This window comes from Ylistrum balloti, unplaced genomic scaffold (assembly GCF_031769215.1).
Source record: "Ylistrum balloti isolate Yb309-2 unplaced genomic scaffold, AGI_CSIRO_Ybal_v1 Utg370200, whole genome shotgun sequence".
Taxonomy (NCBI): domain Eukaryota; kingdom Metazoa; phylum Mollusca; class Bivalvia; order Pectinida; family Pectinidae; genus Ylistrum; species Ylistrum balloti.
Genome location: NW_026782175.1, coordinates 42,501 through 67,720, shown reverse-complemented (window position 1 = coordinate 67,720; position 25,220 = coordinate 42,501). Strand labels below are relative to the sequence as shown.

Sequence of the window (25,220 nt, the reverse complement as noted above, 5' to 3'; positions counted from 1 at the left end):
CTGTAATAGCTACCAGAAGCATGTCCACAATTCCAACAGAATAGACAGTAGGATGATGCTCTGAGTGTGTACGAGGAAAAAAAGCATTGGGTGTGAGAATTAGACAAAGGGATATGACTAATACCTGGACAAAATAAAGAACTAATTATAAAGAACATAACTTAAAGACTGGCACTGGTCTATGTGTTAACTGTACACACAGCAAAGTTTTACTTGCAAGTCAAGAAAAATATTGCTGCACTTAGTAAGCAAAACAGAGAGGTGTGTGTTTCATTACTACGATGTGGGGCAGACTGAAGATGGAGTAGGCCTACTGGACCTATAACAGTGTGTACCTTACTGATTCCAAAAAATACCAAACAGAAAATTGTTAGTTATTGTTAGGGATATTTATAGCTTACAACTGTACCTGCTACTACAATCTCTCTGTAGTGAAACCACACACTGAAAATGTTCAGAAGAGTTTTAGGTACGACATTTAGTGTAATCAAAACCTTTATTTCTGTCATTTTCATATTAGGTTTCAGTTCTAAAAATATCATAGTAAAAATTGTTTTTAAGGATGTAAGATACATTTAATAATTTGATATGCACAACCTTTGATGAAGAGTTTCATGCTATAAAATCTTCCTGCAGTAGTAAATAAATCTCATAGTTTTAAATAGAAGGTTACAAATATTGAAACTATAATCTTTATTAATTATGGAATTATTAGATGCTAAATAGAAAAAAAATAAAAAGGACAAAAAAATATTTGTATGAACTCTAAAGTAGCTTACAGCTTTAGATTTAGTAAACATTGATTTATTTTGTTGTGTAGTGTATTGTGTACATAATTACTGGAAAAGAAATATAGATATCAACATGATATACAGTCTTTATTAGAATTTGGAGTACCTGATTTTTAATTCCAGAAAACTCCTACACAATACTGACTAATATTGTACAGTATTAACTTGAAAAATTAGATAAACATTTGTTGGAAATGAAGGCCTGCCTTTTATAATTAGAATCCTTATGACAGAGCTATTATTAGAATTAGGTTGGTATGTATGTAAATGTAGGTAATATCTCCGACTAAATACATTTTATCTCGGCTGGGTTGAGTCATCCCCGGTGATTTACCTTTTGGCTTGTGCCATTCTTAGTTTGTCAGATATCCATTTTATTTTGATAACTTTATAAAAAAATTTGAACTTCTAATCAGCGTCTTTAGATCTAGATCAAAAGTTGATAGTAGTGTATGAAAGAGATCAAAGAAATTCAAACTCATCTTCAGTTAAAAAAAAATTTGAATATTTGAATAAAGATTTCAAAATCAGTCAGTTAAATTGTTTCATTTGAATGATACATATGTGGAATTTGATGGAGAAAGAAATAACAATGAAGGGGCACAGTTGTTAGGGGAAGGGGCTTGTGACAGTGGTGAGGGTAATCGTCTGTCTGTGGCCTGCTATCTGCCTATAGGTGTACTGGTGTTTCATTCATAACACACTAGCACGGCACAATAAACCTCAGTCGTATACCCAGCGCTGGTGTGGCACGATACTCTGATACTCTGGGATCCCCAGGAATATGTAGCACCAGGCTAAATCTAAATATTTGATCTTCTGTGGTAAAGGAAAAAATATTCTTAATGTGTAGGATTCCTGGATATGTATATTGGACTGTTGTTACACTGTGATATCATGGAGGTCTGGTGTCGTCTGCTACCTCTGGGATATAATGACATATAGAAGTGTGCTTAGAGCAGAAATGTTGGTGAGAATTCAGGAAGATTTCAGGAAAGTTTAATAGTTGGAAAAGAAGTGAAACAAAAGACAAATGAAAAAAGGTGTAAGAATTTGTCCGGATTATAAATCCAGACTCGAGGAATATCGGGAGGATCTTTGGAACCTGGGTAGGGCTGACTGCCCCTTGGAGGATTCAGGGGAAGGAGACAAACCCCTGCTCCGTACACATGTGAGGGGGGAGGGGGGTGGAGCCAGGGGTTGCTCCACCCCCAGTGATTCTTCAGACCCCACCCTTGTCCGCTTGTCTATGCACTGGGATGAATTTTTTGGTATGAATCCTGAATTTGTCAATTTCATATATTACTTTTTATATTTCTAAATCACTGTGTTGACATTTAAATGTTTATTTCATAATTTTTTAACATTTTCTTTTATAGAAATTGACAGTAATTTTTTTTACCTGTATCGTTTATAGCGTAGGTATATGATATGACACATTTTTGATGAATCATTTGAATCTGATGCTATTGAGTATCATCCTTCCTTCACCAAATTGACACAAAAGGAATAAGGTGGCATTTTTTTTATAGGACGTTTCTGTATAAAAACATATATACCCATAACCTGGTCTGTGTTATTTGGCTTTTATTATATAGCTGTTTTCTATGGTGTATAGGTGTTCAGCTGTTAGCTATGTAATCTAGATAGCTGTCTGGTGTCACGACAGGACAGGTGTTACCCTCATATAACATGTCTAGGTACTGCTTCCTACTAACACAATAAGTACATTCAACAAACACACCTTAGACAAATTTTACGTCTGGGTAACTTTAAAACATTATTGATTTTTAGTATTTAAAATGTGAGCAGTAATTATCAAAGTACATAAAGAGACAATGAGATTACTGATATTTTAACAGGTATTATAAGAATTGTTTGTTAATGAGGTAAGCATAGAGTTACCTATATCATACCAGTAATATGTATGTGCTAAATATAGGTATGTTGATGTAACACTGCACAGGTAGGTATATGTAGCACTACACAGGTGTGAACAGGTAACACTACACAGGTATGTACAGGGAACACTACACAGGTATGTACAGGTAACACTACACAGGTATGTACAGGTAACAATACATAGGTATGTACAGATAACACTACACAGGTATGTACAGGTAACACTACACAGGTATGTACAGGCAACACTACACAAGTATGTACAGGTAACACTACACAGGTGTGAACAGGTAACACTACACAGGTATGTACAGGTAACAATACACAGGTAACAGGTAACACTACACAGGTATGAACAGGTAACACTACACAGGTGTGTACAGGAAACACCTCACAGGTGTGTACAGGTAACACTACACAGGTATGTACAGGTAACAATACACAGGTATGTACAGGTAACACTACACAGGTGTGAACAGGTAACACTACACAGGTGTTAACAGGTAACACTACACAGATATGTACAGGTAACACTACACAGGTGTGAACAGGTAACAATACACAGGTATGTACAGGTAACAATACATAGGTATGTACAGGTAACACTACACAGGTATGTACAGGTAACACTACACAGGTCTGTACAGGGAACACTACACAGGTGTGTACAGGTAACACTACACAAATATGAATAGGTAACACTACACAGGTATGAACATGTAACACTACACAGCTGTGTACAGGTAACACTAAAAAGGTAAACAGGTAAAACTACACAGGTGCGTACAGGTAACACTACACAGGTATGTACAGGTAACACTACACAGGTGTGTACAGGTAACACAACACAGGTGTATACAGGTAACACTACAAAGGTGAACAGGTAACACTACACAAATATGAATAGGTAACACTACACAGGTATGAACATGTAACACTACACAGCTGTGTACAGGTAACACTAAAAAGGTAAACAGGTAAAACTACATAGGTGCGTACAGGTAACACTACACAGGTATGTAAGGTAACACTACACAGGCATGTACAGGTAACACTACACAGGTATGTACAGGTAACACTACACAGGTGTGTACAGGTAACACTACACAGGTAACAGGTAACACTACACAGGTGTGAACAGGTAACACTAAAGGTAAGGTACACTATACAGGTATGTACATGGTAACACTACATAGGTGTACAGTCCACAGGTAACAGGTAACACTACACAGGTATGTAAGGTAACACTACACAGGTATGTACAGGTAACACTACACAGGTATGTACAGGTAACACTACACAGGTATGTACAGGTAACACTACACAGGTGTGTACAGGTAACACAACACAGGTGTATACAGGTAACACTACAAAGGTGAACAGGTAACACTACACAAATATGAATAGGTAACACTACACAGGTGTGAACAGGTAACACTACAGAGGTATGTACAGGTAACACTACACAGTTATGTACAGGTAACACTACACAGGTGTGTACAGGTAACACAACACAGGTAACACTACACAGGTGTGAACAGGTAACACTACACAGGTGTGTACAGGTAACACTACACAGGTATGTACACGTAACACTACACAGGTATGTACTGGTAACACTACACAGGTATGTACAGGTAACACTACACAGGTGTGTACAGGTAACACTACACAGGTAACAGGTAACACTACACAGGTGTGAACAGGTAACACTACACAGGTAACAGGTAACACTACACAGGTATGTACAGGTAACACTACACAGGTATGTACAGGTAACACTACACAGGTATGTACAGGTAAGGTAACACTACACAGGTGTGTACAGGTAACACTACACAGGTAACACAACACTACACAGGTATGTACACGTAACACTACACAGGTATGTACAGGTAACACTACACAGGTATGTACAGGTAACACTACACAGGTGTGTACAGGTAACACTACACAGGTATGTACAGGTAACACTACACAGGTATGTACAGGTAACACTACACAGGTGTGTACAGGTAACACTACACAGGTATGTACACTACACAGGTATGTAACAGGTAACACTACACAGGTAACACTGTACAGGTAACACTACACAGGTGTGTACAGGTAACACTACACAGGTATTTACAGTAACACTACACAGGTATGTACAGGTACACTACAGGTATGTAACACTACAGGTAACACTACACAGGTATGTACAGGTAACACTACACAGGTATGTATAGGTAACACTACACAGGTGTGTACAGGTAACACAACACAGGTGTATACAGGTAACACTACAAAGGTATGTAACAGGTAACACTACACAGGTATGTATAGGTAACACTACACAGGTATGTACAGGTAACACTACACAGGTGTGTACAGGTAACACTACACAGGTGTAAAGGTAACACTACAAAGGTGAACAGGTAACACTACACAAATAAAAAAGGTAAACAGGTAAAACTACACAGGTGCGTACAGGTAACACTACACAGGTATGTACAGGTAACACTACACAGGTGTGTACAGGTAACACTACACAGGTAACAGGTAACACTACACAGGTGTGAACAGGTAACACTACACAGGTGTGTACAGGTAACACTACACAGGTATGTACACGTAACACTACACAGGTATGTACAGGTAACACTACACAGGTATGTACAGGTAACAATACACAGGTATGTACAGGTAACACTACACAGGTAACAGGTAACACTACAAAGGTATGTACAGGTAACACTGCACAGATTTGTACAGGTAACACTACACAGGTATGTACAGGTAACACTACACAGGTGTGTACAGGTAACACTACACAGGTATGTACACGTAACACTACACAGGTATGTATAGGTAACACTACAGAGGTATGTACAGGTAACACTACACAGGTATGTACAGGGAACACTACACAGGTGTGTACAGGTAACACTACACAGGTATGTACAGGGAACACTACACAGGTATTTACTGTTCACACTATACAGGTATGTACAGGTAACACTACACAGGTATGTACAGGTAACACTACACAGGTCTGTACAGGGAACACTACACAGGTGTGTACAGGTAACACTACACAGGTATGTACAGGGAACACTACACAGGTATTTACTGTTCACACTATACAGGTATGTACAGGTACCCCAGATATATTTGTACTGTTATAAATAGAATCACTTTTGATTGTCAAGGCCACTAAAATACTTTATCAACAAGTCACATTTTTTCGGTGGACTGGTGTCCTGGTATACCATTGCCTCAGGGATGTATATCGTTGATAGCGGCTCATCATCACTCCACAATCCTACCATATCAATTTCACCAGTTCATCATCCTCCATTACGGTCTCGGGACACCTGGCTGATTGAATTACCTAGCTTATGCTGAGACATTCTCACCTTGTGAAATCAAATGTGGGGTAATCATACCGATTTATCTTGAATGCGGTCAGGATAATTATAAGGTGAAATATACATAATATATAGATCTCTTTTCATCATTCATCTGAAATTCCTTCTACACCATCTCATCATCACCTATCAAAGTACTGGTTTAGGTGTATGGTTGGTTAATGAAATAAGCATGACTTCAGAATACTTTAAATGGTATCTTAATGACTTGCAAATGGAATTGATGATTTAAAGTTCTTTTGTATTGTAAGTAATGTATTTTTGCTGTAGGTGAGCTCGCTTTGATGATGCATGGTCAATACAGTCTAATTTGGTTTTGGCTGAAAAATTGAAACTGTATGTTAAGATGTCAGAAAGAACAAGGTAGCATTGAAGTGTTTAAGTGACACCCCTATCTCCACCACCTGAAAGCATTAATTATTAATCAATTAACAGATGTTTCCACTTAATTTGAACCATTTTTTGGTTGACATATTGATCCAGGATACTTTTAATGGATTTTGGTCAGTTTTAAGGGCAAAAAATCTTTCCTTCAGTGAATATTTCATCCAGCTGTCGCTGATAATACACCAGAGGATATTTATGTAAGGTGTCAAATTATAAATCTGTAATTCATTATTTGGTATCTTAGAGAGCCTGGTGATAATTCTATTGGATTAGTGACTCATGTAGGCCTATACTTATAATAGTTAAATTCTACATTGTAAACAGTAGGTAGGACTGAATCTAGCGCTAGGACGAGACAATAGGTATGACTGAATCTAGCGCTAGGATGTGACACAGTAGGTATGACTGAATCTAGAGCTAGGATGAGACAATGTGTATGACTGAATCTAGAGCTAGGATGGGACAGTAGGTATGACTGAATCTAGAGCTTGGATGAGACACTGTAGGTATGACTGAATCTAGAGCTAGGATGAGACAGTGTGTATGACTGAATCTAGAGCTAGGATGAGACAATAGGTATGACTGAATCTAGCGCTAGGATGTGACACAGTAGGTAGGACTGAATCTAGAGCTAGGATGAGACAGTGTGTATGACTGAATCAAGAGCTAGGATGAGACAGTAGGTATGACTGAATCTAGAGCTAGGACGAGACAGTAAGTATGACTGAATCTAGAGCTAGGATGTGACACTGTAGCTATGACTGAATCTAGAGCTAGGATGAGACACTGTAGGTATGACTGAATCTAGAGCTAGGATGTGACACTATAGGTATGACTGAATCTAGAGCTAGGATGAGACACTGTAGGTATGACTGAATCTAGAGCTAGGATGTGACACTATAGGTATGACTGAATCTAGAGCTAGGATGTGACACTGTAGGTATGACTGAATCTAGAGCTAGGATGAGACACAGTATGTATGACTGAATCTAGAGCTAGGATGTGACACTATAGGTATGACTGAATCTAGAGCTAGGATGTGACACTGTAGGTATGACTGAATCTAGAGCTAGGATGTGACACTGTAGGTATGACTGAATCTAGAACTAGGATGAGACAGTAAGTATGACTGAATCTAGAGCTAGGATGAGACAGTAGGTATGACTGAATCTAGAGCTAGGATGAGACAGTAGGTATGACTGAATCTAGAACTAGGATGTGACACAGTAGGTATGACTGAATCTAGAGCTTGGATGAGACACTGTAGGTATGACTGAATCTAGAGCTAGGATCAGGCATAATTCACAGGTATAGAATTTAAGGTAGTATATATTCTTAACACTAACACAAATTCCATGTATAATGTGTAAGGTAGCATATATCCTTAACTCTAACACAAATCATAGGGATATTGTGTAAGGTTGTATATATCCTTCAATCTAACATGAATCGCATATATAATGTATAAGGTAGCATATAGCCTTAACTCACAATAAACACACAATAAGTAGATAGGTAACATAAATTACATTCTTCTTGCTGAGCTTTGTGACCTGGAAAATATTGTTCCATGTCGTGATAATTTTATATAAGTAGGAGAATGTTAATCAGGTAAATGCTTGGATAGCCAGTGGTCAGTTTGAACGTTTGATTGGGTTGGCTGTCACGTACACTGACTAATAGGTGTTATGACCACCAGAAGATGGACACATGCTTTAGCCCTGAGGACAGAAATTGACACCTATGGTATAAGATTAGCTGATGTCAGTGTTTGTTCCCTGAATACACAGGTAATCAGTTTAGATAAACAGGTCCTGTGATTAATCACTGTGTCTATATAGATATATAAGTAACAGGTGTTTTATACAGTTACATAGTATTGTACTTAGTATGAACTTATCAACCTGTGTTTTTGCTTCATTAAGCAAGGTTCCTAAACTGATGGGTAAACTTCGTAGAAACAGAATTTGTCGTTACGATATTGTCATCATCATTTCGAGACTTGGCTCAGGAGATATCCTGGCTTGGAGCATAATACATAGTATTTCAGCTAATATTTTGTGCTTCATTTTTTATGGTAAACCAGAACTCACTTGGTCTCTGTTGATATATAGTGGTACAGACAATCTCGATGGTAAACCAGAACTCACTTGATCTCTGTTGATATATAGTGGTACAGACAATCTCGATGGTAAACCAGAACTCACTTGATCTCTGTTGATATATAGTGGTACAGACAATCTCGATGGTAAACCAGAACTCACTTGATCTCTGTTGATATATAGTGGTACAGACAATCTCGATGGTAAACCAGAACTCACTTGATCTCTGTTGATATATAGTGGTACAGACAATCTCGATGGTAAACCAGAACTCACTTGATCTCTGTTGATATATAGTGGTACAGACAATCTCGATGGTAAACCAGAACTCACTTGATCTCTGTTGATATATAGTGGTACAGACAATCTTGATGGTAAACCAGAACTCACTTGATCTCTGTTGATATATAGTGGTAAGTTTTTCTTGATGGTAAACCAGAACTCACTTGATCTCTGTTGATATATAGTGGTACAGACAATCTTGATGGTAAACCAGAACTCACTTGATCTCTGTTGATATATAGTGGTACAGACAATCTCGATGGTAAACCAGAACTCACTTGATCTCTGTTGATATATAGTGGTAAGTTTTTCTTGATGGTAAACCAGAACTCACTTGATCTCTGTTGATATATAGTGGTACAGACAATCTTGATGGTAAACCAGAACTCACTTGGTAAACCAGAACTCACTTGATCTCTGTTGATATATAGTGGTAAGTTTTTCTTGATGGTTGACTAATTGTTATTGAGCCGTAGAAATCATAAATCAAAAGATCTTTGGAAAGTTAAAGATGCAAATTTTGGAGGAAAGAGAGGAGGTACATGTATGTTCTGTTGGTCGGTGTTAGGGGCAGATTTCCTGGGATGGAGACTAACCAATATCTCCAAGTTGTTTTCTCATAATACATGACTGGTAAAGGTTTGAGAGTTATGTGACTGTGAAGAAATGACCTATTTACAGCTTGGTAAGACAGTGGTATTCATCTGTAGGGTCTTTACAGGTGTAACAGTTGTACATCGTAAGATATTGTACTCTTCCTTGGACAGGAAGGTATCCAACATTTTTATTCACAAGTCGATGATTGTAATAACCATTGTGTGTGACAGCAGAGGAAAAGGATATCAACATTAAAAACAAGCTCTGACTAAAGCAGTCGTATGTTCTTAGGAAATATTAGATATCATGTACAAAATATATATACCAAACTGATGTACATCCATTGTTTTATACCGGATGTAGATACAAACTCACATGGAATGTACAAAGCCAAGCTGCTGAGGTGACGACATCAGAGTTGTACCACCGCCATCCCAGTTGTATGAGTTTTAAGAAGCAGCTTAATATGAGATCTATATCTTGGTAATATCTCACTTTAGGTAATAGTGTTAAGCATCATTCTGGTAAATTGAAGAAGATTCAGAGTTCTGTGCCCTGATAGAGACTTTCTGCTTAACATTCTGCTTCAGATGAGTTAGTGGTAAGGACTATAGTTAGCTCATTGAAAACTGCTTAGGATGGGAATGATTTCTCCTCAATTCGTGATAGTTCAGTGTGTTGACACTATAAATGGCCATATGAACTATATAAACAGAATATAGACAATGACTATAATTTCATCAATGGCCCTGGGTACTAGCTTATCTCCCATTTTGTCTTGAAAACAAAAATACTTTTGAGTGTCAGTGTACCATGTTTTTCTGACATTAACCCATGGCTGGTAATAAGCCCACCCATATATTACTATTCAAAAGATTTTAAATCTGTGCTATTTCATGGTCTTGTAAAAAGCCTACCACCCCAGACTTTGATTAAGAATTTGTATGATGGATGCTGGGCTTACCACTAGATACATATGGTAATGCCATCAAAATGTAAATAGCACTTTATCGTCAGGCTATTGTCAATATGTCACAGGTCAATCGAGTGTGAACTATGTTATACTGGTCATAGACAGGATTGTATATTGGCCTTGTATTACTGTCTAGTCGACAGCTAAAGTCTGAATTTAAGTCCGATTTATAAGGTTAGAGCCTGAAAACATTTATGTACCTACCCACTAGAAATCTGATCGGTAACATTATGTAAGGAGACACTGATAATAGAGTGTAGGAGAATTTTATTAAAGGGACTTACAAGGAGATTATACCGATGACGGAACTCGGTCAACGGGTTAAAATTTGTCTCAAGAAGGTTTATAAATGTTCTTATTTACTGAGCTGCTTTCTGGTGTGGGTGTTTTTGTTAAACTCAGTCATACTCTAAAGAAAATGAATTTAATATCCCCTTTTCATTTAGGAATTTTCATGCTGATTTATAAAGATATCACTAGTTTTTTATTGACTTCCCTGTCTGGATTTTCTCTTTTTCTACTTCTCTTTAACGTTTTGATTTGAATGACCAGCGTAGAATGGTATTGTGAAGACCAACTGGTAAAGTGTTACTTTCGTGTGGTTGATTTTTCGTGAAATTAACTGCCCATCGATACAGAAAGACCTTAAAGGGGCTACAAAGTGATAAAACAGGTGAATCATGGTTGTAAATAAGAACAGGAAAGAAAATTACAGAAGTTCAATTCAAAAGAAATCGGAAGTGTCAAACTTGCCCTGGCCAAGCCATGTGTTGTAAAGAATGTGACCAAAGTCATAAATGCTCTCAAAGTGAATAGGTATTAAACTATAACTCTTTCAAACATTTTATTGACCTCGGACATAAAAACAGGAAATATACTTGAGATGTTTAGTATTTACATTGATATAAACGGGTGAATTTCTAACATGTGTTTTATCGTTTTCATGAGGATATTTCTACAGATGTGTCAAGTTACAGTTCAAAATTTCTTTTGAATGAAGGGATGCTAATAGATTCTAAAAATAAAGGATGGATTCAAAGCCTGGGCTATGAATTTCATCAAGATTTCCTGCAGTTTACTGCAGAAGCATGACTTACTTTGACATCGAGAAATGCCATAAATAACTGGATTTTTATCATTTCAACAAATCTCTGACTAATTTCCTCAAAGATGTGTTTTAGCTTTTGGAACCGTAACCCTAGTGTGATATAATTTCCACCAAAACGGTTTGGTTCAGTCATGATTCGATTTATCGTGAGGATGTTCTTTGAGTCAGGATCTGATAAACTTTTGACCCAATACACCAGAGGAAAGCCAGGACCCCTCGGGAGCTGACAAACCTCCCACAACTTTTATTCTTATCTCTTACTGAAAATAGATATGGTTTTCATGATTATCCACTGAAACCTGTTGAATAATAAAGTTTTGACTTGGTATGGTTTATATCGAGGGAAATGATTTGAAGAGCAAATCCTGTTTATAGGCAGACACCTGTATAATGCACATCAGTTCTTAAACACCTAATGTGTACATATTTGTATGGAAACCAGTAGACTCTGAAAACCTGTATATTTTGAATTTTGAAAATGGTAATTTGTGTAATTCTTGGTTCAGAAATGATAATTTTGGTTACCAATATTTTTGGTTATGAAATATAAAGGAGAAAGGTCAGTGTGGTTGACTAATTGATCAGGGTAGATGTAAAGTTTGTTGGCTAACAATCAGAAAAGAACAATTATCGGCTGGATAGGTATATATACAGATGTACTCCTAATTAACTAAAGACGTAAAACAAATCATCACTATTTCTGTTGTGGACAAGTCGGCGATGATCAGGCTCACTGTAACCTTGTACTTCTCTTTATGTCTTACTTTGTACTCAGTCACCACAGTTGTTGTACCTGTTTTCGGTTCTTGAACTATCTTTAGTAGAACATTTCCGTATATAATGAACCCTAAACCACAGCAGGTTGTTGGCAATGTATTAAATGTTATCTATGTAATCTATCAACGCGTCTGTTCTGTCTTGAAGGATTGAGGCAATCTGCTTTTCGACTCTGTGACGACTTCATGACGCAGTTTATGACATAGTCAACTTATTTGTGCGTCTAGTTATGGTGGTGAACAGGAAATTGTTCAGAGCTTCAATTCAAATATGTGTGACTAGATCATCGTAATTTGAAAGACAAATTCTTAAACCTTTGGCAAAAAAAACCGAAAAAAATTCTGAAATAAAATCATGCTATTGACATTGACTTACATAAAATGATATAGGATGTCCTTTGATGATTTTGATGGTTTGAATTGCAAGTTATAATGTCCTCAGAGGTCAGAGGTCACCAAATGAATCTTTGCTGCTATCAAGGAGACAGTGCAAAAACCTAGTTGCCATGACAACCATGAAAAAAAGCTAACAGACTTTTTGTAGCAAAAACTATGAATATTTCCTACACATTTTCTGGTAGAATATTGCGTTTTTAGTCTAGGATGAACAGGGTAATATTTTTTTGTTGCTAAGAAGCATGATTAAAGGAACACACTATGAGGCGGCTTTACAGAGAAATATCTGTGTTTGAACCTGACAGTGATATACTGTAATCGTAAATGTCTTACTTTGATGTTTGAAGCTATGTAGCAGTGAGCATTACTTCTGCAGTAATCTGTATAATTAACTTTTCAAAGTACAGGAAAAGGTCATTGAGTGCATTGTAAAGGATGCCACAGCTCAATCATTTTAGAGACTTAATGAAGGATTGATGACATTTTCAAATATAGGGGGCGGACTTGGGGGACGAGGAGGGGGCGTAATCTTTACAATTTTTTGAAGCGAATAGGGTATTGATATTGTAGAGCTATTCAATCATTTATTCGTTGGTGTGAATGATAGAACTTATTTTGTAACTCAAAGAGCTTGTATCTCTGAACATAAAACAAGGATTTTGGTAGAGAACTGATAACTAGTAAGGAGGATATAGATCACACAGTGGAATTGTTTTACACTGGGGTGTATTGGTGTGGAGGGTTTGACCTTTTGATCCTTATGATCTGCTGGAGTGCCAGCCTCCAATATTACCAAAGCTCCTTTGTCTTTGATAGATATTATAGACTTACATCTTTATATCCCCTCCCACCCCTCTCAACCCCTTTTCCCTTCTCTCTCTTTGTTTTGACCCCCTCCTGCACTGACTCCCATCTACACGGCCCCTCCTCCACTGACTCCCTTTCACACGAAACCTCCTCCACTGACTCCCTTCCACACAACCCCTCCTCCACTGACTCCCATCCACACGACCCCTCCTCCACTGACTCCCATCCACACGACCCCTCCTCCACTGACTCCCATCAACACGACCCCTCCTCCACTAAATCCCTTCCACACGACTGCTCTTCCACTGACTCCCTTCCACACGACCCCTCCTCCACTAACTCCCATCAACACGACCCCTCCTCCACTAAATCCCTTCCACACGACCGCTCTTCCACTGACTCTCTTCCACACGACCCCTCCTCCACTAACTCCCATCAACACGACCCCTCCTCCACTAAATCCCTTCCACACGACCGCTCTTCCACTGACTCTCTTCCACACGACCCCTCCTCCACTAACTCCCATCAACACGACCCCTCCTCCACTAAATCCCTTCCACACGACCGCTCTTCCACTGACTCTCTTCCTCACGACCCCTCCTCCACTGACTCCCATCCACACGACCCCTCCTCCACTGACTCCCATCCACACAACCCCTCCTCCACTGACTCCCATCCACACAACCCTTCCTCCACTGACTCCCTTCCACACGAAACCTCCTCCACTGACTCCCTTCCACACGACCCCTCCTCCACTGACTCCCATCCACACGACCCCCTCCTCCACTGACTTCCTTCCACACGACCCCTCCTCCACTGACTCTCTTCCTCACGACCCCTCCTCCACTGACTCCCATCCACACGACCCCTCCTCCACTGACTCCCATCCACACGACCCCTCCTCCACTGACTCCCATCAACACGACCCCTCCTCCACTAAATCCCTTCCACACTACTGCTCTTCCACTGACTCCCTTCCACACGACCCCTCCTCCACTAACTCCCATCAACACGACCCCTCCTCCACTAAATCCCTTCCACACGACCCCTCCTCCACTGACTCCCATCCACACGACCCCCTCCTCCACTGACTTCCTTCCACACGACCCCTCCTCCACTGACTCTCTTCCTCACGACCCCTCCTCCACTGACTCCCATCCACACGACCCCTCCTCCACTGACTCCCATCCACACGACCCCTCCTCCACTGACTCCCATCAACACGACCCCTCCTCCACTAAATCCCTTCCACACTACTGCTCTTCCACTGACTCCCTTCCACACGACCCCTCCTCCACTAACTCCCATCAACACGACCCCTCCTCCACTAAATCCCTTCCACACGACCCCTCCTCCACTGACTCCCATCCACACGACCCCCTCCTCCACTGACTTCCTTCCACACGACCCCTCCTCCACTGACTCTCTTCCTCATGACCCCTCCTCCACTGACTCCCATCCACACGACCCTTCCTCCACTGACTCCCATCCACACGACCCCTCCTCCACTGACTCCCATCCACACAACCCCTCCTCCACTGACTCCCATCCACACGACCCCCTCCTCCACTGACTCCCATCCACACGACCCCTCCTCCACTGACTCCCATCCACACGACCCCTCCTCCACTGACTCCCATCCACACGACCCCTCCTCCACTGACTCCCATCAACACGACCCCTCCTCCACTAAATCCCTTCCACACGACTGCTCTTCCACTGACTCCCTTCCACACGACCCCTCCTCCACTAACTCCCATCAACACGACCCCTCCTCCACTAAATCCCTTCCACACGACCGCTCTTCCACTGACTCTCTTCCACACGACCCCTCCTCCACTAACTCCCATCAACACGACCCCTCCTCCACTAAATCCCTTCCACACGACCGCTCTTCCACTGACTCTCTTCCACACGACCCCTCCTCCACTAACTCCCATCAACACGACCCCTCCTCCACTGACTCCCTTCCACACGACCGCTCTTCCACTGACTCTCTTCCTCACGACCCCTCCTCCACTGACTCCCATCCACACGACCCCTCCTCCACTGACTCCCATCCACACAACCCCTCCTCCACTGACTCCCATCCACACAACCCTTCCTCCACTGACTCCCTTCCACACGAAACCTCCTCCACTGACTCCCTTCCACACGACCCCTCCTCCACTGACTCCCATCCACACGACCCCCTCCTCCACTGACTTCCTTCCACACGACCCCTCCTCCACTGACTCTCTTCCTCACGACCCCTCCTCCACTGACTCCCATCCACACGACCCCTCCTCCACTGACTCCCATCCACACGACCCCTCCTCCACTGACTCCCATCAACACGACCCCTCCTCCACTAAATCCCTTCCACACTACTGCTCTTCCACTGACTCCCTTCCACACGACCCCTCCTCCACTAACTCCCATCAACACGACCCCTCCTCCACTAAATCCCTTCCACACGACCCCTCCTCCACTGACTCCCATCCACACGACCCCCTCCTCCACTGACTTCCTTCCACACGACCCCTCCTCCACTGACTCTCTTCCTCATGACCCCTCCTCCACTGACTCCCATCCACACGACCCTTCCTCCACTGACTCCCATCCACACGACCCCTCCTCCACTGACTCCCATCCACACAACCCCTCCTCCACTGACTCCCATCCACACGACCCCTCCTCCACTGACTCCCTTCCACACGACCCCTCCTCCACTGACTCCCTTCCACACGACCCCTCCTCCACTAAGTCCCATCCACACGACCCCTCCTCCACTGACTCCCATCCACACGACCCTTCCTCCACTGACTCCCATCCACACGACCCCTCCTCCACTGACTCCCATCCACACGACCCCTCTTCCACTGACTCCCATCCACGCGACCCCTCCTCCACTGAGTCCCTTCCACACAACCCCTCCTCCACTGACTCCCTTCCACAAGACTACATCTACATTTTACTGATAGTTTTGAACTTTTTATGTCTTTATCACTGTTGAGAACTTTCTGCAGAAGAAATATGTGCCCTTCATTCCCATTTTGATGGAAATAAATCTAGATCCTACCAGTAATGTAATCTTATTTTAACAAGAGAAAGAACCTGATAACAAGCAGGCCTGAGTATTGTGTTTCCTGTGTAATCTGGGGTCTGGCCTGCCCACAGTAATCAGGAGACCACGACTGATGTTCTCATCAGGAGAAGGATGAGATAACAGAGTCAATCTGTACGAGGTTAGAGGGGTAACAACAGATCATATTTACTGTAGGTTTGTGGCACTGAGGCTTCGTATCAGTATCAACGACTTTACTTCAACATTAACAGTCATTTGTTTGTTTCAAATAAAGTCACACTTCATCATAAGCATCGGTAACAGGAAATTGATGGCACAAAAAAATAAAAAAAGACAAGGGAAGTATTCAGTTTACTTTTGTTGATGGGTCCGGAAGATAAGCAAAGTATTTCTGTATATTGTCTCTGTTTACATGTGTTTTGTTGAGTTTGGTTTGAATCAGAGTTAAACATTGGTGATTCCTGTGTCATCTGATACAGGCCTTGTTTATCATCAAAATGTAAAGTACATAACATAAACAGCTGATTATTTTGTTGGATGCTTTCTGGTCATCATTAAATGTGTAACCCATGTTCTGTATACAACAGCTAAACCCACTTCCTTTTTACTCTGTTGAACAAACTGGTCGTTGTCCAATTATGAATTGATTATAAGACATCTACATTCATTGACGTGTCTCATAATTGACCTATCTACATATTTAATGATGCACATCATATGTTACATTTTATATACATGTAAATCAGGAGATTTTCTTTATCTGATGGTTTGATGTTGGATAATCTTTATACACAGGTTGTTGATCATATAGATTGGTCCTTACACACAGGTAAATATCAGGTTATTTTTCATACACAGGTATGACTAAATGTAGAAAATAAAATTATAAAATTGGGGTCAGCTATACAAAGACTTTTGATCTCCAAGATAGGTTTGACCTTTATGTTAAATGTAGAGTTTGTAATTTTAACCAGTCAATTATGTGAAATTTATTGTGAGGGAAAACTCTTAAACTAGTTCAGTCCATGAATGAGTTTGTGGATATTGGATTGGCTATATTTTAGTGAACACACGAGTTCAGTTTTATTTTGGTAAGTATTGTGTGTCTATCATCACCATGAATCAAGTACAATGTTATTGTTCTTTGCCATAAAAAAGTTTTTAAAAAAGTATGTATTTTGACAATGATATTGCAGGAAAAGTTTGTTTAAGGGGAGACAATGTTATTGTTGTGTTGAATCAGCCAGACAGACAGATTAGTCTGGGTGTGATATTTTTATATGAAACCAGAATACGAGGTATTAAAGGGTCTTTGTATGGAAGTCAAAGGTTATCAATGAAAACTATGGGAATTGATATCCTATGACAGTGTTTGTTACCTTCGGTAGGATGTTGAATCTACTTGCATTATAATTTGGGTGAAAGGGAATGTAATTAGTTAGCATAGGCAAGAAATATATTGATATCTAAATTAATAAATCTTCTTCTTTAGAACCATCTCAATCAGAACTTGTGACCTTTGTGACATTTTTCAAGGAATAATGTTTTGAATTAAAGGCTCTGATTGAAAAATGGTACTGATGGTTAATTAGATATACATTAAAAAAATCCATTAAAACCATTGGTTGTTTCAAAACAATGAACATAAATGCTTAATTCAATGAGACTGCATTGTTGGACTTCTTTTCTACATTTTAATTTACTTATTAGAAATTCTTCTTTATTGGTGTATAGTTTCCAAATTTTAATTACAATTAAATAATAGTAAGGTACTGTTTGTTATATGGTAATCCTTTATCATTCAACATCATTTACGAAAATGTCATTAGAGAGACATTCATTTGGATTGTATTTGAATATGAAAAAATTCTAGATCACAAAACAGTAGTGTGACGTCATGTTGATGACGTGTTGACCTATGTCTGGATTGTTTTTACAGGAATGGAAATACATTGTAGATCACAAGACAATAGTGTGACGTCATGTTGATGACGTGTTGACCTATGTCTGGATTGTTTTTACAGGAATGGAAATACATTGTAGATCACAAGACAATAGTGTGACGTCATGTTGATGACGTGTTGACCTATGTCTGGATTGTTTTTACAGGAATGGAAATACATTTTAGATCACAAGACAATAGTGTGACGTCATGTTGATGACGTGTTGACCTATGTCTGGATTGTTTTTACAGGAATGGAAATACATTTTAGATCACAAGACAATAGTGTGACGTCATGTTGACCTTCATAACCTCAATGCTTTGCATGTTGTACACAGTATAAATTCACACTTATCTTTAGGTGATAGAGATTTTCAGGAGCTGCTCCAGCAAATAAATATACAAGGGAAAACCTATCTTGATAAGATATCCAAAGATAATATTAAAAATAATATTTGAAACGTAGATACGAATACAATCAGGGTCACAGATAAATGGCTATGATGTCATTATGGACGTCAACCTATTTATCTGTCGTCCTGATCGCATTCGTATTGACGATAAAAACAATCTGACCACAGTTCTTTGTTGAACGCTACTGCAGTGCAGATACAGACCGGATGGACCTCTTTGTTATCATTACTTCTGAATCAGATATCTTATAATGCATAACTCTTGGGAGTAAAACACACAGATATTTTTACCAAAACTATCAAACAGTCGGCCGTTAATTGTATGAGTATGCTATATCTGCGATATAAATTCATAACAGGGAAGTGCTTCAGTGTAAATTATCGGGAATGATTTCCCGTGAGCACAGGTGAGAGTGCCATTTGGATCCTCACAAAGTCCTTAATAGAATAAACATGAAGTTGTTATGCTAGATACTGATGTTAATTCCAGGCAAATGTTTAGAAGAACGATAGGGATGACAGGCTACATTAACAGGCTAGGCTGTATGTTGAGGGGTTACGCTGGGGCCAGGCTGACTGTGGATCCCATCAGCCTGTCCCCCAAACATATGGCACAACCCGTACCACAGCTTTCAGATATACACCGGTAAATGTTTACTGGTGTATCTTATAAACATCATAACTCCAGAACTCTTGTCAATCATAAATTCAAGTGAGCGAAAATGTCTGTTTTATTTTACTGCTTTTTCTGTTTTCCTCGCCAAAACAAAGTTTGAAAAAGAAAAAAGATTTTTTCCAAAACTTAAATTTTGTTATAAATTTTCCCAAGTAGGGCATTTTTCTCCTTCAAAATAACTGACAGAATCAAAAGGTTTATGAGAGAAACATTGTTTTTTAGGCATATCTAGGGCACTGACTTCCTGTGTAAGTGACCTTGATGATCTGGGCAAGGACATCTTCATTATAAATAGAAGTTTTGAGAAAGAGGAAGCCAGGGAGAGTAAAAGTAAGAATTCCCTGATACAGTATTGATGGGGGATTATCATATTGTTGTAAAATTCTGGATGAGGTTTTATTAAAAATATTATTTGATATGAGTCGATGGAGGGATGGGGGGTAACTTAAGTAACCGATATGACATAAAATATCACATATAATTGATAGCGAGAAAATTTATATAACTTCATACAATGTAATATAAATCCCACTGTGTATATATCTAAGTAATCCTCTTTGGCTTCATAAAGCTGAATCAACTTCTCTGTAAATTAAACCTTTGTAACCTGGATACCTAGGCTTCATAAAGCTGAATCAACTTCTCTGTAAATTAAACCTGTGTAATCTGGATACCTAGGCTTCATAAAGCTGAATCAACTTCTCTGTAAATTAAACCTGTGTAACCTGGATACCTAGGCTTCATAAAGCTGAATCAACTTCTCTGTAAATTAAACCTGTGTAACCTGGATACCTGTATAAACCAGACATTCATCTTTCAGCTCCATCATTTAAAATGTCTGTTGGTTCTGTACTTTACATCACCTTGAATATTTTGTGAATGAAAAAAGTACAGGTATATATATATAATTTAGACTTACCTCTACAAATCAATTGATCAGATTCTTGGCACTTGTTACTTGGTGATCCAGGCAGTTTACTTAGGTGTGCATTCCAATGATATGGCTATTCAAAACCATGCAATACATAATGGATGCAATTTCTGAGAAGCTGCAGGTATATAGATTTGCACATTTGCCAGGTAAATAACTGTACACAGTAGGAAGACATTTTCTGGCTTCGAATCTCCATATGACCAAATTAATATTTTTACAAAATATTCTATCTGCTACTTGCTATTAAGCTGGTCAGACCATTTAGTTCTGTTTAATACATTTTTATGTAACCCAGGAGTTCTGAAATGCCGAGCCGAAATGTTTAGTTAAACGTTACATTGGTTTATGATACTTCTGTTGTTGATCATAATTTTCTAATAATACAACATTTGTTGTTTCAGGGTCATCCCTAGATCTGGCGCCATCGCTCTTGTCTCTCTATGACAGTATTGCTTTAGCCAATAAAACATCACAAGATGTTGGGGACCAATCACATGACCAAAGCACATCTTCTTCAACCAATGCAAATAATATATCAGACAGCCATTCCACCAATGAGGACACAGCATCACAAATTCCACCATTAATCAAACTAGATTCAGGTGAAACAGCATGTGATGGAAATGGTTGCCATGGCAATGTTACTGGACAAAACCATGATCTTAATGACAGTAAGAAACGTCCACTCAGCATTAGTTCTGTGTCCTCTTCGTCGTCGTCATCACTTCCTCGTCACATTAGAAAACGACCAAACTTATGCGAATGTGATCCTGTGACGTTAGGACGTGGTGACATGGAGAAATTGGATCAGTTGATGTATATAGACGATGACGTACCAAACGGAACAGCTGACGATGATATGTCGGTGGATACCGATAGTGAAAACTCGAAAAAGTATGACAGTTCTGCTGTTAGTGTTCATTCTTCTGCCAGTGTTCTGTCATCTGTTAGCACTGCGTCATCTGCTAGCGGTCTTTCAAATGCTAGTCATTCATCAGAAAACAATGACCTGGAAAATCATAAAAACGAGACAGAGGCCATTGAAAAAGAATCTGTAGATACAAATACAGGGAGTTTCCTTAACAAGCAATGTAATGAAAACGTCTCTTCAAGTCCACTTCAGGGATCTCTAGATACTTCAAAAAACTCAAGTGTCACACCACCTGCCTCATCTGTAGCTCCAGGAGTAAGTGATTCCCCAGGGGCAGGGATTAGCCCTGGGGTCACACCACGTTCCTCTAATTCGTTCATACGCCGAGACAGTACAAGTCCTTCCAAATATGTGACGTATGTCCAGAGAGTGGTGGCGGAGATTGTAGAAACAGAACGGATTTATGTAAAATATCTCAAGGAAATCATTGATGTAAGTTTTTTCGTATTTCTGATTGACATTGCAGATGTATAATTTTTGTCAGTGTTATCGTTCAGACTGATCGGTCACTTTGTCCATACCATTATTAACAGTCTTTTTGTCCCAACTTTTTTACTGCATGATAATGTTTGAAGTTATTTTTTCCATCAAACCATTCTGAGACTTCGTCTGTTACAAATGTACACAATGTTGACAGTTTTTGTATTGACAACCTTTAAGGTGGCGTCCCAAAGCTAAGAATGGTACTTTTTTTGAAGAAGAGTTCAGATTTCTTAAAGTACTCAATTGAATCAAGGGCTTGTGCATTTTCTATAGAAAAATATTTGATGTAAATGAAATGTGATTCACTAAAACACCCATATAGGGATTAGCTTGTAGCATATTGTTTTAGGGTGGACAATTTATCCATTGAGCTAGCAGGTTGGAGAATTAAATTATTTTATGAATAAAAAAAATAAAATTACTGTGAATTAATTTGAAATATTTAAACTACTTAATCATTATTATACTTTATAATGGTCTACTTTCAGATATTTAGGAAATGTCATAGATTCAATGAAAAAGTATATGAGTACATGTAACTATGAAATTGTCTACATACAATCATGATAGAGATAAGACAGTAGGATTCTCACTTTAATTTTGACCTTGAAAATTACAAAAATAAAATCCTTGGTTTGAAAAAAAAAATGTTATTAACTTATAACTTCTTTTTAACTTTTACTTCTGATGAAAACTGATAAAAATTCTTCATTGGGCCCTGTGTCTAATTAAATCCTGATGGAAAAAATCACACCTTTGATATTGAATGACGTTTAAATATGTCTACCTTAAGTACCCAGGTGAAGTAAATTTGGTTGTATTTGATGTGGTCAGGAACATTTGCAAATTACAATCTTGAGTTCTCACTTGGGAAGTGTTTTTGTGTGTCAAGGGGACCCTAACCTCATCTTCATAAAATCTTGAAAAGGTCAAAATCTTGGCAAGGTATAGGAAAACCTTTTGACTAGGAGAGACAGCATCGTGTTACATCTCATCTCCATAATCAGTCAATGACCACACATTTTCCGGTTTTACGTACTTAACTGTGGATTTGGTGATGTTTATCAGTGTAGATATTATAGTACATTTCTACAAGGAATAATGATCTGTTTCATGTTATGAATATTGGGTAGGTCACTCATATTGTAAACAAGCATGCATGCACATGCACCATGCATGTATGCATGCATATGCACATGAATGACACAAAAGATTTAAACTTTGAACATGTCAATAAATTTTTATGTTCTTAAAGATCTCTTCCATGAATAAGACAAAAAATCTTGTAGGGTATTTGATCAAAGAGAATGTTCAAACAAGTTGAATATTTGCCAGAACACAGCTAATGCATCAATACTTCTTTAGAGATCATATGTGTATGTTTACATTCGACATACATGCATACATAATCTGTCACTCAAAAGTTGACACTGAGTATTTTAAAAGTTCAAATTTTACATTTAATGTGAAGAGAAAGTTCTGTGAGATTTATTCATGAACAGTATTTGTAGAAATACCCCTTGATGCTCATATCAGTTTCACCTACACATACCCTTTTAATAATGTTAATTATTTCTCTCACATCATATTGTAGGTTACCAGTGATAAGCCTAGTGATAAGCCAACACCTACTGATAAGCCCATGCCTGGTGATAAGCCCATGCCTAGTGATAAGCCCATCCATATATTTATGTATATATTACTATACAGAGATATTATTTAGTAATGTTTTTCAGTGTCCTGTAATTAGCCCAATCTTTGATTTTTAAGCAGAAATGCATTGGCCCCTTAATGTCCTATAATAAGTCTACTCCCAGACTTTGAGTAAGAGATAATGTGTTGGCCCCTTAATGTCCTATAATAAGTCCACTCCCAGACTTTGAGTAAGAGATAATGTGTTGGCCCCTTGGGGTCCTATAATAAGTCCACTCCCAGACTTTGAGTAAGAGATAATGTGTTGGCCCCTTAATGTCCTATAATAAGTCCACTCCCAGACTTTGAGTAAGAGATAATGTGTTGGCCCCTTAATGTCCTATAATAAGTCTACTCCCAGACTTTGAGTAAGAGATAATGTGTTGGCCCCTTAATGTCCTATAATAAGTCCACTCCCAGTCTTTGAGTAAGAGATAATGTGTTGGCCCCTTGGGGTCCTATAATAAGTCCACTCCCAGTCTTTGAGTAAGAGATAATGTGTTGGCCCCTTAATGTCCTATAATAAGTCCACTCCCAGTCTTTGAGTAAGAGATAATGCATTGGCCCCTTAATGTCCTATAATAAGTCTACTCCCAGACTTTGAGTAAGAGATAATGTGTTGGCCCCTTAATGTCCTATAATAAGTCCACTCCCAGACTTTGAGTAAGAGATAATGTGTTGGCCCCTTGGGGTCCTATAATAAGTCCACTCCCAGACTTTGAGTAAGAGATAATGTGTTGGCCCCTTAATGTCCTATAATAAGTCCACTCCCAGACTTTGAGTAAGAGATAATGTGTTGGCCCCTTAATGTCCTATAATAAGTCTACTCCCAGACTTTGAGTAAGAGATAATGTGTTGGCCCCTTAATGTCCTATAATAAGTCCACTCCCAGTCTTTGAGTAAGAGATAATGTGTTGGCCCCTTGGGGTCCTATAATAAGTCCACTCCCAGTCTTTGAGTAAGAGATAATGTGTTGGCCCCTTAATGTCCTATAATAAGTCCACTCCCAGTCTTTGAGTAAGAGATAATGCATTGGCCCCTTAATGTCCTATAATAAGTCTACTCCCAGACTTTGAGTAAGAGATAATGTGTTGGCCCCTTAATGTCCTATAATAAGTCCACTCCCAGACTTTGAGTAAGAGATAATGTGTTGGCCCCTTAATGTCCTATAATAAGTCCACTCCCAGACTTTGAGTAAGAGATAATGTGTTGGCCCCTTAATGTCCTATAATAAGTCCACTCCCAGACTTTGAGTAAGAGATAATGTGTTGGCCCCTTGATGTCCTATAATAAGTCCACTCCCAGACTTTGAGTAAGAGATAATGCATTGGCCCCTTAATGTCCTATAATAAGTCCACTCCCAGACTTTGAGTAAGAGATAATGTGTTGGCCCCTTAATGTCCTATAATAAGTCCACTCCCAGACTTTGAGTAAGAGATAATGTGTTGGCCCCTTAATGTCCTATAATAAGTCCACTCCCAGACTTTGAGTAAGAGATAATGTGTTGGCCCCTTAATGTCCTATAATAAGTCCACTCCCAGACTTTGA

At 39.2% G+C, this 25,220-nt stretch overlaps 1 protein-coding gene across 1 annotated transcript in view; it reads left to right on the top strand.

Moving 5' to 3' along the window:
- Positions 1-25,220, top strand: part of LOC132551478 (uncharacterized) — a 71,519-nt gene that overhangs the window by 30,656 nt on the left and 15,643 nt on the right. The window contains exons 4-6 of the mRNA XM_060215623.1: positions 1,866-2,062; positions 20,968-21,482; positions 21,654-21,929. Coding sequence (XP_060071606.1) covers positions 1,866-2,062; positions 20,968-21,482; positions 21,654-21,929 — 988 coding nt within the window. The remainder of the gene's footprint in view (positions 1-1,865; positions 2,063-20,967; positions 21,483-21,653; positions 21,930-25,220) is intronic.